Here is a 16,921-nt window from a genome sequence, read left to right on the forward strand (position 1 = left end):
TGCAGGTTTAAGGCACTTCAGCATCGGCTTCACTTTTCAGAACTGAAGTTACTGTTTTATCCTCCAGGTTGGGATCCACCTTTGTTAACTGTGTAAAACCCCCGTACTGCACAGATACACAGGTGTGGTATCATCCCTGGTTGCGCCATCATACTGTGTGTGTGTGTGTGTGTGTGTGTGTGTGTGTGTGTGTGTGTGTGTGTGTGTGCATGTGCGGTAACTCTCTGTCAACCTTGAACAACCTGTTTCGCAGAGCTTCCCTGAAGTAGTCAACACATTAATAAATGACACATTGATTCCTCTGATCGTTTATTTAGCCGGCGTTTCTCTCTTCTTCTTCTTTTTTTTCTTTAAAAAAAAAAAAAAACGTGAATCCTGAGCCGATGGGTGAAGTCACTGCAGCGCCGGGCCGCTCTGGAGCAGTGGTAAATATGTATACTCGAAGCGTGTGAAAAAAGCCGGGCCGCAGCAGACCCACCAAGCATAGCATATGGCTCTACCATGTGTTACTTAATGAGAGATTTACTCACACAGACCACTAAATGTGTGGCTCGTTTAAGGAGCCACGGCAGAGGAGTGTTTGCGTGTGTTGCATGCAAGTCGACTCTATAAAGGGGGGGGGTCTAAACCGCTCGCTCTAACCTTTTGCACTAGCGGTGCTTTTAATGGCTCCACCGCAAGAGAGAGCTGGGAACAAAGAGTTTAAACGTAGCACGAACGGAGTCAGCATACCTGGGCGGGAGAGAAACTTGGAGAAGGTGTCTGCCTCACATCGTGCATCATACTCACAGAGGGCTTTGTGTTCTCGGAGGCCAGGAGGTTACACTTTTTGAGCCGCACAAACACCCTTGACCGTACGCTTCCACCCTCCCCCTGGCTCGCCTATCTGGCCGCGTGCAGTAATTGGCTACACAGCGCCCAGATCCCTGTTGTTCCGCCTGCAGAGGCTTGCGGTGGACTCGCACGAGCAATGGGCCTCGTAAATCTGCGGGACTCCGATGTCAAAGGGCCCAAAATCTCAGCTCCGCTCTTTTACAATCACTTCCCTCTCTCCCACCCTGAACCCCCCCGCCGTACCACGCTCTCTGGGCCAAGAAACGTCCCTTTCGTGACTCCCATAGTATATATGCGTGTCACCCCACTACCGTTTCTCGCACGACCTTTAACCTCAAGCGCCCCAGTTTAGCACAGTTCAGGGCGCCCGCCACTCAGCTCGGCTCAGAGGCTGTGATTATACGTCTGTCTTCGCTGTTTGCTGTCGTTTTTTTTCGACTTCAGAGTGAATGCACGCAGTGGCTGTTTGGCTTGGACTCACTTCACTGGTTTCTAAACGGCAGTTGTGGCTTCCAGACTGGGTCAAATATGGTTCAGTAAATAAATAGTCTTAACTTCACAGCCTGCGATGAGTTAATGCGTCGTTTTGAACGCCTGCAAATGAGTTTAAGTGCATAATCCAGTGCAAACTTTAGCTTTTAATGCAGCCGGAATCCTCTGTAACAGACTATTTTATTCATGCAACTTACATAACCCCGGCTTATGCATTGTAAACATTATTGACAAAGTCACGTTCATGTGATCAGAAGCTACAAAAAAGTCTCCACAGGACTCACTATAGACAATGCTCGTTCCTTTTCTTTTTTCTTCTTTTTTCTTGCCTCGCAGCTGTTACACCACTCTGATCTGTTCTGGTGATGCGTTCACGTGTCGAGGCAAAACGTAACAGAAAATACATTAAAACACAACTCTGCTCTCTGATCGCTACTTTCCATAACACGGAACGGACGGGTCAGTGAACGCAACAAAAGCACAAACCTGTAAATATATATATATAGGCTATATAAGGGCGCGCGGCTTTTTATGATGCGTTCACGTGTTCCCCTTCGGGTTAAAAAAAAAAAAAAGCAAACCCCGTCCCGTCAAATGCATTAAACGCGACACATCCGCTGCTTCCCATAACGCGGAATGGACGGGTCAGTAAACGCAACAAAAGCATAAACATAACAACGTAAAAAGATGCGCGCGGCTGAACGCACCATAAAGGCTTCGCGCGCGACAAACAACCATTCGCACGATGACTAAATAAAAAAAAAAAAAAAGAAGAATGATTCACGCGAAAAGTCGTTTAAAAAAACTCAATCCGTGCGCGGAAATAGAAAAATGCCGCCTTTTTTTCTCCCTTTAAAGAGAATTCGTTAGAAAGAGGAGAGCGATAAAAAAAAGGAGTCGTGCTAGAGGAGCGAGGGGAGGGAGGCAAAGTTTTTTCCCTGAAAGTTTGTGCAAGCTTTCACTTTCTAGGCGGGGTTACTGTAAGCTGCAGCAGCATGGAGTGAGAGAAACAGGACGGCGAGCGATTGCAATGCAGCACTATACCGAGCTTCCATCCAACTTAAATAAGCTCCTCTAAAAATAACCATGTACTCCCCGTACTGCTTGACACAGGTAAATGTCTTCTCTTCCTCTGTTGTTCGGGCTATCTTGTGGTCGGGGGGACGCCGGGTTCGCTTTATATCTCTCTATATATATCATCGTTATTATGAATATTATTGCGCTGCCTGTTATGTGACGTGTGTTTCCTAGTCGCGTTGGAGCGTCTTCTCTCTCTCTCTCCCTCCGAAACTTCAACTCAACTCTCCGACGCTCGTCCCGTCTCCGAGCGCGTTTCCGCCGCCGGGGAACTTTTTTTTCTGTTTTGTGCGTTTCCATCGCACATGTTTTTTTATTTTGTTGTTTTGTGTGTGTGGAGAGAAAATGGCGCTTCTCCCAAAATGTATTTCATATTAAAAAAAAAGAAGAAGACGAAGAAGAAGGAGGAGGAGGAGGAGGAGGAGGGGAGCCTGCTGCGGGAGGAGGAGGGGAGAAGCGAGAGCGCGGCGGGGATCGACGGGAATGTGGCGGCGGAGGGTTTTCACGCGACCGCTGTGCAGATTTTCTCGAGGCACGCAAGAGTGTTTTTCTTTTTTCTCGAGGAGTTGTGCGGGAGAGCGGGGTCGCGCGCCGCCGCCTTCGGGGGGCTGCTCTCATGTGGCGCTGACACCGGGGGTTGGTGTGCGCGTGCGCGCGTGTGATAATAAACTGCGAAGGACAGCGCAGACACTCTGCATCTTCTCAGATTAGCGTCTGGATCTTTGCTGCACATTTTTTTTTTTTTTTTTTGCACTTGAATGCAACACGTGCTCACGTAGGAGCCGCATTGCTTTTTACATTCGGAGTTGCAGAGTCTCTTCATTTTACTGAAGTTGCTTTAGACAGTTTACAAAATAAATGTCACTTCTTTTTTTTATGTAAAATTGCTTCCTGTCAATGTCAATGTTAATATCTTGCCTTTTCCAAGCAATTCATATTTATTATTATTGTGAATTTTTTAGAAACATGACATTTATCTGGCTGTTTGTTACTTGGTTGCTGTTGTTGTGGAGCAAATAAGAAGTGGCAGGAAATTGCCCTCCTCCCGCCCAAAAAAGGATTATTGAGCAGCCGTTTGAACTTGTGGTGAAATGGGTCTCTTCTGGCGTGAGGTGTCTGTCATGAATGTCACCTTGTGACCTATTAGAATTGCTTCCCGGTCACACGTTGTCTGTTTTTATTTCCTCTGCTTGAATCACATCAAATCTCCATCAGCCTTAAAATGCCGGCGTTCACGGAGGAAACACAAGAAAGAGTTATAGAAGCAGAACTTTACACAATGCAGTGGTAATGTTACATTTAAAAATGTACTATTCACCTATTCTTTTATAAATCATTAGCCCTGTGAATACATTATATACAAGGACAAAGCCTCTTTTTTCCCCGGGTCTTGAAGTTTTTTTTGGAGGTTCCATTATTAAGCCAACCGGTGGCAGGGACCTGCCCACGTTACACAGCTGCTGGGAGTCCCATAAAGCAGACTTGTTTATCCCTCATTGGCTTGGTCTGACGGTGGGCTGCCAGGACCCGTTTGATGTGTAATTCAATCCTGATTTTTACAGTGCTTTTTATTAAAAGCGTCTTCCCCTCCGCCGTACGCCTCCGACCGGCTGCCACCAGAGGCTGAGAGGATGTTCTCGGCTCCTCTGGTGCGGGCAGTCATGTCTGGTTTAAATAATAATAAAAAAAAAATAGAAAAAAAAGAAGATTATAATGCTGTCTTGTTGACACAAGAATTAAAAAAAATATATTATTCTCCCGTTTAAATGAGGGAACTATTACACGCTTCTGGATGTGTTGACACAAGCCTCAGGCTGAAGGAGACTCGGAAATAAACAGAAAATGCAAACGGATTGATGCGTTGCAGATGAGGATATGTGTGTATTTTATATCTATATTTTTAAAAACAGCTCTGAGTTATATGATTCTCTACGCGGGCCTTTAGAGATGATGACTTTATCTGCAGCTGGTGAAGAATTTCCTTCACGGCGGATCTCGTCTGAACAAAAGCAGCTTTTATTTTAGTAAGTTTAGTTGACAACAGCAGCTCATATACAGTGTACCGCAGCGCACATGTTAAACCATGATGGCAACTTGCAGTGAGACAACAATAACCCTTCATCTTGTTATTGTTATTATTTTTTAGTTTGCTGTACTGTGTGTGTGTGTGTGTGAGTTATCCTAAGAAGAAACTTCCCTCCCCATGCAAAATGCACCAGCTCTCTCTCTTTCTCTCTCTCTCTCTACACACACACACACGCAAGCATTCCCTCGCAGCTCCGTGTGCAAAACGGAGAGGCACATCTTGCTTATTTAATTGCTGTTAATAATTAGAAATTCGAGCTTGGACCTCGGATATGGACAATTGTAAACAATCGAATGAATTATTAACTGGGATAAAAGTCTTGCTGGAGAGTGACACACGGTCCGTAGTGGGAACGCGGAGAGCCCTGAGAGGTGTGTGTGTGTGTGTGTGTGTGTGAGTGTGTGTCTAATTCAAGGCTAAAAATTCGACAATATTTAGGCATTTCATCAAAATGTAATGAATAGGTTTTGTGAAGATAAGCTGCAGCCAGTTCCACTGCACTTTCCCTTATTTATTTAATTTTTTTTAATGTCCCATTCATTGAACACATTTGAACGTATAATCCATGTATTACATTTTCTCGACGCCACTTCTTTTTTTATTTCCACCTGCGTGTTTAGTCGCTCTCCGACGTGTGCGGGGCCACGTCACCACAGAAACACAACTGACTCACAAAAAACACAACTTTTTCTCTCTTTTTTTTGTTTCATTGCATTTTTTTAATGTGTTCAGTATTTCTTACCATACAGCTCGTGTCATGTTTTAATCTCAGACTGTTTCAGTGCGACATTTTAACTTATTCCTTCCCTCTGCCCCCCCCCTCTGCCCGCCTGGACGCTGACCCCTGCTCTCCTCGCCTCTTAACACCCTCTCAACACTAAAGTATTACCCTACTCACCTTCTAAACAATGCCTTAGTGGTAAGTCCTATTTAGTCCCTATTTATTCCGCATTAGGTGTTTGTGTTTTTATTTATTCCATCTTGAGAAAATGTTTTTTTTTTGGTGGTAGTTACTCCTGCAGCTGGAGTTATTACAGGCCCGTGATATTATTGCACACACACACACACACTCCATGAAAAGTTTCTCTCTCTCTCTCTGTCTCTCTCTCTCTTTCTCTCTCTGTATGTTTTTGCTTCTTCCACCCTGTTATTGGGGTTATGCTTTTTTTGTATTTGTTGCAAATTGCAGCACAAATAGACCCAAAAACCTCCACACTGCGCAGCTGCGATCACGTTGTGTTTCCATACGTGCAAAGGAAAATATACCCAGAGATAGCTATAACTTCACAAATATTATTTCTGCATTCTTTCAAAACGCGAGCCTTCATTTTGAAATGTTTTTGTTGCGTCGGTGCAAACATTGCGCTGCGCTTTCCCCTCTGTTCCCGGTTGGACGGCTCGTCCTGGGTCTGTTTATAGAGGCTCCAGGCTACATGACGAGCGTCACCTCTGCTCTGAGGTCAGCGTCTCAGCGCGCGTGACTTATAGCGCGTTGCTCCGGGAGGATGTATTGTGTTTTTCTTACGTCAGCTGCGCTGCGTTATCAGCCATCATGACGCAGATGTGTTTTCACTGAAAATATCAACGTATGAGCTGCTTTTGTTTTATGTGAAGATCTGATTAAATGTAATGTAATCAATGTCCGGACCTTGAAGCATTTGCTTTACATTCACATTAGATGGTGAGGTGGTCCCTTCCACGTGCACCCCCCCCCCCCCCCCCCCCCAATCCTCCTGTCTGGCTCGACCCAAGGCCTGCAGAATGAGTTGGAACAGCTGTTCAGAGGATTAAAATCTGATGGAACCACAGTCTGAATAAACAGAAAGGGTTCCGAATTAAAGACACACGCCGCGCACGTATGCATGCGTCATGAGGACAGGCGTGGGCCTACGCACGGACCACGCCGACCCATCGCCAACCGGAACGTCCAATTGCCCGACTCTGTCGCCGCTCCATTGACCCCGTTGTTTCAGATTTTCTTCTTTTGTGAGTTTCGAGCTAGTTGTGGTTAAAGTGGTGCAGGAGTCCTAAAACGTAGAAACTAGTTAGCTATTCCGCACTTTCCAAAGTTAATGGTTTTTAATGGGTTTGTGGTTAGATGACTGAACTGAGCTCAAGAAAATGTACTGTTCCATTCTACGATATAAAATACGTAATTTAATACTCCCCTCTTGAATTTTTAAGCTTTTACTTTTTTTGTTATTTTTTTTAAAAGGCGGTTGCTAACTCGTGGCTAAATGAGACTACAAAACGTCATAACACCGACTAGTCCGCCTCGTTGTGCATACTCGTGCTCATGCGACCGTGTTGAGGTTTGTTTATTGGCTAATGTTAGCTTTTTACTTTTGGCGATTGCTTTCACACTTCAAAAATCATAAAAGTGGTGTTCATTTGTGAAGATCTTTCAATATCATAAATGATTTCCTGCAATAATCATGGAAAAACCTGTCTTTGTCGAGTGAACCAGTACAATGCTAACTTCCTGGTTGGCCTTCAAAAATACCCTGCAGCGCTCTGCAGTAATTAGCATTAGCATTAGCACTTCTATGCTATGCTAGCTATTGTAGGTATACTGAATGTCTACACATGCTGCTTTTGCTTCTTAATTATTGTAACTTATTGTAATATGTCGCCTTGGTAACTGATAGCTGTTTACTATAAACAATCTCTAAAAGTTATTTTATCTGCACAAAAGTCACTCGGGATAAAAATGCCCCCAAGAAATAAGTAATAAAATGGTTTCACTGCAGAGAATTAAATTGAGTGTACTCTTACACATTAGTTCCTGGATTTACCCTTCTGTCTGCTTCTGTTGAAATCGTTTTTTAATTTTTTTTAAAAACAACGTGATCCTATTTCTTCAGGGAGTGCACTCAGTGATAGTGTGGGCTCCACGGTAGTTTGACGGAGTAGCAGTGATGGGCGGGGCCTAGCGAAGGGCCTGTGTGTGGTTATCTCTGGATCAGTCGGGGTGCCGGTTTCCAGGCGACCACGTTTTCAAGTCAAAAGCGAGCGCCACAGTCACTTCGCAAGGACTTGGTCTTATTGCCTGTCTTGCATTTCTCAGATACAGTTATTGAACGATGGTATCGCTGCTGGTTCTTATTCACTTGCACACAAGTTGAATGGTCTTAATTCTATTTATACAACCCCAGTGTAGCTCACCGATGCCAAACAGAGAAAAAGAAGTTTAGTTTGAGTGGATAAAAGCGATGCGGCGGCCAGTAAAGCACTCTGCTCTTGGACGCCACACAGATGAATGAACTCATACTGCTCTTGATTGACAGGACGGGCTGATCTATTGTGCTCTCCGGTAACTGAGTTGTGTTCACACACGTGTAAGATGGGGAGATGGGCGAAGGGAGCGCGGAGTGAAATCGGAGTCCCTGATTGGCCGCGCTGCTGTTTTGCGCTGTGCAGGCAGCATCGGGATCTTTCCCCCTCATCACAGGACACCAGGAGGTCATGATGCCAGACGCTTGCCTGGGACACCGTGTTCCTTTTACTTATTCATTCGCACCACGCAGCCGGTTATTGGCCAATCCGCCACACAACCCACCATGGTTACAAGACGCTCAAGCATTTTGCACATTGATCACTGGTTTGGCTCATTTAAGGTGGCATTTCTTGTGTGTTTGTGCCCCGGTGCCAGCAGCCTAAAACGGGGAGGTAGCCCCTACTAGGACACCCCAGAGCTTTTTTGTTATCTTTGCAGCCTCGAAATCAGAAGCAGGTTATTTGCATTCTAAGCATTTAGCTGAGAGGCTCACGAAGGTTTCTGTGATTAACGCCTTTGTCATTGGTTTAAATTTTCCACGTTTTATTGTCAGTTGGTAACTGGGGGCCACCGTGCGTCAGCAGCGGCGAATTTACAGCATTTTTTTTCCCGCAAACGAAAATTCAGAGCGCTCCTCGGTGGTGAGGACAAAGACGGGATGAGCTGGGCGCGTTTTGGCAGCAGGCGATATAGATTTGAATTAAGGAGCATGTAGTTTTTTATCTTGCGCTGCATGCAGAGAGAGAGGCAGGACCGACTGTGTCTCATTCAATATCAGCACAGCTGTCCCAGCATCCGTGGAGAATGGATTCCTACTGCTATTGCCATGGGAGGCTCCAGCCAAGAAGAATGGGAGGATATCCAGTGTGTGCGCTTGTGTTTTTAAAAAGGAAGGAGTGAGAGGAGAGAGTAATACACTGCTGTGTGTGTGTGTGTGTGTGTGTGTGTGTGTGTGTGTGTGTGTGTGTGTGTGTTGGGGGTTTTCACATGTGTGTGTCATGTTGTCTCCGACCGCCTTAATTTTCCTTCGCTCATGTCACCTCTGGCATGGATTAGTCTTTGGCACAACCCTGGCAGTGCCCGCAGCCCCAGTGTGGTTCTGTGGTCGGCGATATGTTGTGCTGTTGCCATGGCTACTGAACACACGCACACACACAGACACACACACGGGTGCTAAATTACATAATTGAGCTAGAATATACAGAGGAACACAAAATACTTAGTACAATATGAGAGCAGAGAAAGGGGGACAAACAGGGGGAAAACATGCTTAGAAACAAAGGTGCATCTCCCCCCTGGATCAGGATTTAAGAACCCTATATGGTCCCTTAGTCCCAAACGATATAGGGTTCTTTGGCTTGTCCCTGTAGGGGAACCTTTTCTCTTTGCTGGTAGAACCTTTTCACAAAATGTCACATGGAACTCAGAGGGTTCTACCTAGAATCCAATATAAAGGGTTATACCTAGAACCCTCTGTGAAAGGTGCCAACAAGAACACCCAATCAGAGGTGACCCTTTTATGGTGTAATGGTCCCACTGAGAACCCTCTCTTGATGTTCTATCCAGAACATTCCAATGTTCTAAGGGTGTAAACAAGGACTGTCCGAGGGAGTTCTACTGAGAACCCTATTTTATTCCAAGGGAACCATTTTATAGATTTCTTCCAGGGGGGTTTGAATGTGAATCCTTTTTATTCCAAGGGTTAGAGTCGAGGCTAAACTCTAGAAACCAATCAAATATATATTATATTCTAATGGTTTTTATCTAGAACCCACCCAGGGGATTAAAAAAAGAACCCTTTTTATTCTGAGGGTTACATCTAGAAATCACTCAGAGCGTTCTACCAAGAACCCTTTTATATTACATGGGTTTCATCTAGGAACTACCCAGGGTGTTCTACAGAGAGCCCTTTTTTCTTCCTAGTGTCTCATCTGGAACTAACCCAGGGTTCCCCATGCGATTCCTAAAAGGCCGGGACTGATCAGGTCCAATCATGGTTTACAATCAGTTTTAACACCCGTGCTGCCAATGATCCTTGAAGAGTTCTTTCTTCTAAAAAGGGTTCCGAAGTGAAACCGTAGCCTTACAAAGAACCTTTAAACCCTTTAGAACGGACCGGGAGCAGAAAAGGGAGATTTATTGGGGAATATTTGCAAGCTTTGTCACGGCCGAGCGTTTGACATCAGTACAGCGTGTTCTTTCCTCTGAATTTGAGTCCCGACTCCCAACAACAGTGCCACCATTATGTGGGTATCTGGAACGTTGTGACAACCAATGTGACAAGGCAGTCGGGGGCAAGGTGTTTGTGGTGACAATGAAGCGCTGTTTGTGTGTATGAAAGAATGAGAAATCGACAGCGTTTGTCAAAAGGAGGGAGTGGCACCTTCGGTTTGCACAGATACACCAGGAGGCATGCACTCATAACTTTCTTCACCCTCCTCCTCCTCCTCCTCCTTCTCCTCCTGCTGGGCTGCACTTTGATTTGAATAGATCTTTTATCTGTCAGACGATCAGCGATATGTCCCATTTCACTGCCATATTTCTGTCACAGCTGGCTTACATTGGACGGGACTACAAGGGCAGAACCTGAAGTTGCACATCATTAGGATTGATGAGTCATTTGTAATACAAACACACCCTCCAGAACTGTTGGACAATTACACTGTTGCCCATACAGTTGGAATATTTTGTTTTCAGACACAATCCTGTTTATTCCTATTCAAATATATCAGTAATCACTTTTGACCAGGTGCAATGATTACATTATGTGTCCTAATTACCCAGGTGAAATTAATTTGTTTGGCGCTATAAAAGACAAATGCTTGCAAATTATTCCAACTTCATAGGCGACCCTATATATATATGTGTGTGTATATATATATATACACACACATATATATATATATATATATATATATATATATATATATATATATATATATATATATATATTCAATAATCTTGTTAAAAATTCTTCAAATTATGCCCACTCCCTCGTAAATTGCATATTTAACTTTGCTGTATGTTAAGAGGAGAAGCACTCAGAAGAAGCTCTGCTGTGTTAATCCAATATTATCCGTTACATGTTGATTCATGATCGCAGAATTAATTTGAGAATCAATTATTTACTTCCACCACAGCTGCTAGTGCGAGGACAGCAGCAAAAGCTGTCGCCGGCGTAGAAGGGTCTCATTCAATAAAGTTGCATGTTTTTTCCCAAAATGAATAATTGTGGTACGTTCGGCTGTGTTTGGTTAATTTCGCTCTGTGTCAAGTGTCTGCAGAAGACAGACGGAGAAATGTGAGCGTGCTTTGTTCTCGCGCTGAATAGATTTGAACTAATGCCATTATCAACACGCGGAGCGAATGTCGGCAGTAATCATTCTACTTCATCAACGAGGAACGTCTCCGTGACGGGCAAAGTCCTGTGATGTTGAATTTACAGGCTCTTCTTGTGTTTGGCCCTGGAGAGGAACGCACGGGCTCGCGCTTGTGACAGAGCGCCGAGCGTGCAAAGCCGCTGTGGCAGCGTGTCACGGGTCAACAGAAATAAATAGGGAGTTGTCGTTGTGGATCATCGGCGGCCCGCTCAAGGTCACTTCGATGTGGGCAATCTGGGCATGTTGGTTGGCCCGTCCTGCCTGTCTGTCTGACCTACATCTCACTGCACTGGCTAAATATATACAGTAGACCCCTCATTACAAAGCTCAGATTAATCTGGATGAAATCTGAGCACCGCTGCAGTCTGCATCATGTGTTCGACTGAGGCCTGTTTTTCACAGACTTCCCTAGGCTTCCCACACTTTTGCGTCTCTCTGAGGGGAACTCGGCGTCCAGAAAACCCCCCGAAACCCGTACACATATTCACATGATCATCCTGTGAATGAGACCGTTACTTTAAATGATCTACTAATTATCTCTATTGTAAGATAGAAAATGTAAATATATATTGTCAAATAAGTTGTTTGGTCGTGAATAAATAAAAAAAAAAGGCTGCGCGTTGGTGTAGTGGTTAGAACTGTCGGCCCCCAGCAAGAGGGGTCCGGCTTCAGGTCCGGGTTCCTTCTGTGGAGTTTGCATGTTCTCCCCGCGTTAGCATGGGTTCTCTGTGTTAGCGTGCGTTCTCCCCACGTTAGCGTGGGTTCTCCCCGTGTTAGCGTGGGTTCACTGTGTTAGCGTGGGTTCTCCCCACATTAGCGTGGGTTCTCTCTGTGTTAGCATGGGTTCTCCCCACGTTAGCTTTGGTTCTCCCCACCTCAGTGTGGGTTCTCTCTGTGTTAGCAAGGGTTCTCCCCAATTTAGTGTGGGTTCTCTCCGTGTTAGCCTGGGTTCTCTCCGTGTTAGCCTGGGTTCTCCCTGCAATAGTGTGGGTTCTCCCCACGTTAGCGTTGGTTCTCTCCATGTTAGCGTGGGTTCTCTCTGTGTTAGCGTTGGTTCTCTCCGTGTTAGCGTGCGCTCTCTGTGTTAGTGTGGATTCTGTCCATGTTAGCATGGCAGTTTATCCGTTAGCTTACTTTTAGCTCACTTTTCAACTTTTCATCCATTCCTTTTAGCTATCCTCTCTCTTATTCAACTTTTATCCATTAGCCTACTTTTAGCTAAGTTGTAACCATTTAGCTCTATTTTTTAAGCTAACAGTTTTGGCTGTTTATCCCTTAGGTCTACAGTATATTAAATATTTGAACTGTTTTTTCATTACTTCTAGCTAAGTGTTTTAGCTCAAAAGCTGCGACCATTTGAACTATCTGTGTTTACTAACCGCTTCGACTCGCTGTCTAACTGGTTTTCACACACTTTAAATCACAACACTTAATGCTGCACAGCTCGACTCTGCTTAATTGGAATTCTTTTTTTGGTTTTCCATTGTCAAAAGTTGTGACTAGCAGTTCTACGTGGTACCTGGTACTCCCTCCTACCCAAACCTATAATTTATTTACTTGACCCAGATTTTAAAAAAAAATGGCAGCCTGCAAAACCATGACATCTGCAATGGAGAGCCAAACTGAGAAAAGCACCTGGTACCAACAGTGAGTGGAGTGGAGCTGCACCATGCATTGGAAATCAGTGAAATTAGAAGCCAGCACACATTTGGTAATTAATCATCGGCCTTCCTGTGTTCCCTCCATCCATCCGTTTATTAGCAGGCCAAATAAACATCTCTGCACACCTGGTGAAGCTCGGAGAGCCAATTACAATCATTTGGACACAAAGACTGCATCAGGCCGGCGGTTAATGGGGAAATGGCGGCGGTTGTCGGGGGATTGTTCGGTCGTCAAGGAATGACATCGCGGCACTGATGCCACTCCATGATGTCACAGCATCCATCATCTTTTCACCGCGTCTTTGGCATTCCTTTAAGTAGAGGAGGGATAAAAGCGGCATTGATTGGCTCCTTGATTGTCCCTCAAGGTTCCCGAGGCTTTCTCTCATCATCACGCTGCATTACCTCATGCTGTAAATACTTCCCAGTAGAGAATGTTGATCCGGCACAGGAGATGAAAACCACCAGACCCACGTTGGTTATTTAGCAGATAAGATGTTGAGCCCGGCGGTGATGATATCCGTGACTTAAACATGGACATTTGATACCTGCTTTTATTCTCTTCCTCCTGGGACGTGGCTTAAAGGTTTGCGATTGCTCTTAATAGGCATTTATTGGGTTAATGTTGGAGGGAAAGTCTTTTCCTGTCCCGGGGGTGGGTGGAGGAACGTTGACGCTTGGAGGCTTGTGAACCTGCAAGTCAAACAGTAATGAAAACAGTTGTGACCTGATTTCAAGAGCTGGGGAAAGAGAGAAAAAAAAGAAAGACGTAGAGTAGACCAGGGAAGGAGGGCTTTTAGTTGCAGACAGCAACATGTTGGGGTGATGAAGCTGCGTGCTTTTCTCCTCTTTTTCGGGTTTCTTCCCCTTTCCTCCCCGCTTCTGTCCGTGCGTCTGTCCGGCGAAGGAATCGCTGTCACCCCAGGGAACAAAGGGCTAGAGCTCGCTCTTTTTCGGAGAAGGAAGTTGGCGCCAGGCCAAGGGTGGAAAATCTATACTTGGTTGCATAATATAACATATCTTTACCTCGGGTGAACTCCCGAGGAGGCCTGGCAGCTGTGAGCAAACAGAGCTGGAGGGCGGGAGTTTGGGTGTTATTAACCGACTCTTGTTTGTGTGGAAGTGTCTGTGTATGTGTTGGGTATGAGTGCGTGCTCTATGCTTCTTGTGACTTGTGTGTGCTGGCTGCTCGCTGCAGGCCCAGGGCTCTCCGAGATCCCCCTCTGACAGGCGAGCGGCAGAGTCAAATAGACGCTTGTTGGGGGGAAAAAAAGTGGAAGGATCAGAGTAGTGTAGGGGAGGCCGAGGCCAAGCAGGGCTCAGGGTTAGACTCAAACACAACTCTGTGGTTTCTCCCTTTTTGGCCCGGTCCAGCCAGGCCCGACCGCGATCCCAGCTCCAGCTGCACCCCGAACTCCATGATATAAACTTTCTGCTCTGTTTAGGCTCTGGGAAATAGCTGCAGGATTAGTGTGCGTTACATGGAAAGTTGTATATTTGACTGGGAAATGCAGGGCAGGAACGGGGATTTCATGTCACTGCTGAAATATAAATCATAGATGGGCCTCGATTTAATTTATTTCACAGAGCGGGGGTGGGAAAAAAACGCGTTCCTAGCGATTGTTGTTGTCGAGCACCTACAGGTGCTTCATCGTGATGCGGATCGCCTGAAAACCTCAATGGAGGTTTTTTCTTCTTCAGGGGAACAGACCCCGTCGGCTGTCGGAGCTGCTGTCGGCCTCAAGGAAAAAGCGTGAAACTCAAACCGGGCTCATTATGGTCATCATCTGGAATAAAGCGCAATCATCTCCGCCACCTGTGGCAGAGAAAAATACTTTTGTAGGCCTGAGAATCGCATACCAATTCACATTTACTTCCTTTTTTTTGGTTGTTTTCATCTCCATCTGCGCACCTGAATGAAAGTCTTTCCGAGCTGGAGTTAGGACTCATACGGGGACCACAAATTGACTGCGTATTGCAGCCAGGCTGCGCAGATTTATGATGAGAGTGAATAGGGATGGTGTGGGCGGGTATGCGGAGGTGCAAAGTATGGCGCCTTTTTTGTTTTTTTTAATACTTGGAGGAGCTGAAGGCCTTGAGAATGATGTAGAGGAGTGAAACCGCAAAATATATATATATATATATATATATATAGAGAGAGAGAGAGAGAGAGAGAGAGAGAGGGGAATGAAAGAAGCTGTGTATTGTAAATACAGTGGACCGGGGAGCACTCCGCGTAACTTTTATTTTTTCTTGCAGCACGATTTGTTTGATTTACTCTCTATCAATCGGGCGGAGGGTGTGTTTAAACGAACTCCAAGTATATTGGAGAGAACCTCTTTTATGGCCGCGGCTGTTTGTATTCTGCTTTTACTTTCCTTGGAAGCGGGGCCGTGATTAAAACGGACGATATAGACGTATTGTGTTTCCTCTGGGATTGGAAGGAATGCAAAATGCATCATAACCATATTATACTAGTTAGGAGCGCCGCGTGTTGCCAAGCCTCTAGATGCCGAGGGGGGGGGGGGAAGAGTCCACGCAGTTGCACTAAAGGGAGCCGAGCGCCGCAAAAGAGCCAGAATCCCACAACTGCAACAACACCAGAGGACATCCGACACTGGTGGACTATATTTGACATTTCATAGGATACGCAGCACCGAAGCACCGAAGCCTTTCGCTTGCAACAGAAAAGAAAAGAGAGAAAAAAAAGCCCGCTATTTTTTCCCTCCTCTTTGAAAACCTAACGGAGGAAACCCTCCCACCAAAAAAAGTTTTTTTCTGCGTGGATGTGTGTCGGAGCGCCGCAGAATCCATTTGGCATTTTTGTTGTGAGGGGAAGCATGTTGCTGGTGGGACTTTGGCCCGCACAATCCCTCCTCTGTTAAAACAATGCGGCAGTTGTCCTCCCTAACCTAATTACTCCCTCCCGGGGGAGAAAGGCAACAGCACCAAATCCCATAGTTAGGAGCTCTGATCTGGGCCCTTGCTGCAAGAAAAGGCCTCATTCATTTCCCTCCCTCCTTCCACTGCACACCAACACACACTTTCTATTTCCCTCCACGATCGGGTTTGACCTGATGGAAGCCAATTACGCTCCAATGAATCCCGATATGTCTCTTGATGTCTGTTTGTCTCCAACATTTGATCTGTGCCGGTTATTTATCGATGCTGTAAAGCATGTAAAGGTTGGAAGGTCTGCCACCAGTTCAGCCGAGTAGTTGATTAGGCCACCGATCATATCAGGATTGTTGATCCACAAAGATGTTTTTAGTCGAGTAGTAATTTCTTTTATATTTTGTACACTCAGTTTTACTGATTAAATTGATTAAACTGATTAAATTGAATTTCTTGTCATTTTTGGTGCTTTTTTATGCCGATGACTTATTTCCAATAAACTTACGGGCGCATCTTTGTTAGACGCAAGATTTAACGTGTTGCTTTTGTGTCATTATTTGTGCAGAAACTCGGTTTTACAGATTAAATCAACTCAGGAATAGTTTAATAATCTTTTTCATCTTTTTTTAGTTAAATAAAAGCCTGTAGTGCCGATGTATGCTGTAGTATTATTTTACCAAACTAAAATATGGTTACTTTATTACTTGATTACGTGTCAGATGCAGCAATGCTTGACAAATGTATTCCGGTACGATGCATTCACTAACCTCATGTGAAGTAACACAAGTTGACTGCTTTCTGTTACTTTTGGATGACCTCAACGCTACGTATGCAAATCAGGACATGAGAAAAGAAACCTGCTGAAATCCCACCATTATTTGATATGTAAAGCAGAAAAGGGGAACAGCATCGCGCCCCAGTGCGAGTTATGTCTTCCAGCTGTGAAAATGCTGTCATCATCCAAGGACTCCGATCATTTGGCACGTTAGCGTTGCAGGATTTGAACTCGGAGCGGCGGCACTACGGATATATATATTCAAATGAACCCGTATTATGTTCGCTCATTTCCTGTCAACTGTCTTTTCATGCCTCTCTGCAAAAAAAACCAATAACCTTGATGGACGGGAACGTGTGCAAACCCCTCCGGCTTTCAGATGACGTGCAGGGCTTTTTTCTGCTTTACATACAAAGTAATGGTGAACTGCTGTGATGTGTGAGC

At 45.1% G+C, this 16,921-nt stretch overlaps 1 protein-coding gene across 16 annotated transcripts in view; it reads left to right on the forward strand.

Moving 5' to 3' along the window:
• nfixb (nuclear factor I/Xb) overlaps positions 1–16,921 on the forward strand; it is a 144,498-nt gene that overhangs the window by 22,347 nt on the left and 105,230 nt on the right. For 9 of the 16 annotated variants that reach the window (XM_084037999.1, XM_084038004.1, XM_084038000.1 and 6 more), the window contains exon 3: positions 5,373–5,408. The exons of 5 other annotated variants lie outside the window; for them this stretch is intronic. In XM_084037999.1, coding sequence (XP_083894125.1) covers positions 5,373–5,408 — 36 coding nt within the window. Of the gene's footprint in view, positions 1–2,280; positions 2,440–5,372; positions 5,409–16,921 lie in introns of those variants that run through there. 2 more of the 16 variants (XM_084038001.1, XM_084038002.1) reach the window with 2 other exon arrangements.

Source organism: Eutrigla gurnardus (assembly GCF_963514095.1).
Source record: "Eutrigla gurnardus genome assembly, chromosome: 20".
NCBI lineage: Eukaryota > Metazoa > Chordata > Actinopteri > Perciformes > Triglidae > Eutrigla > Eutrigla gurnardus.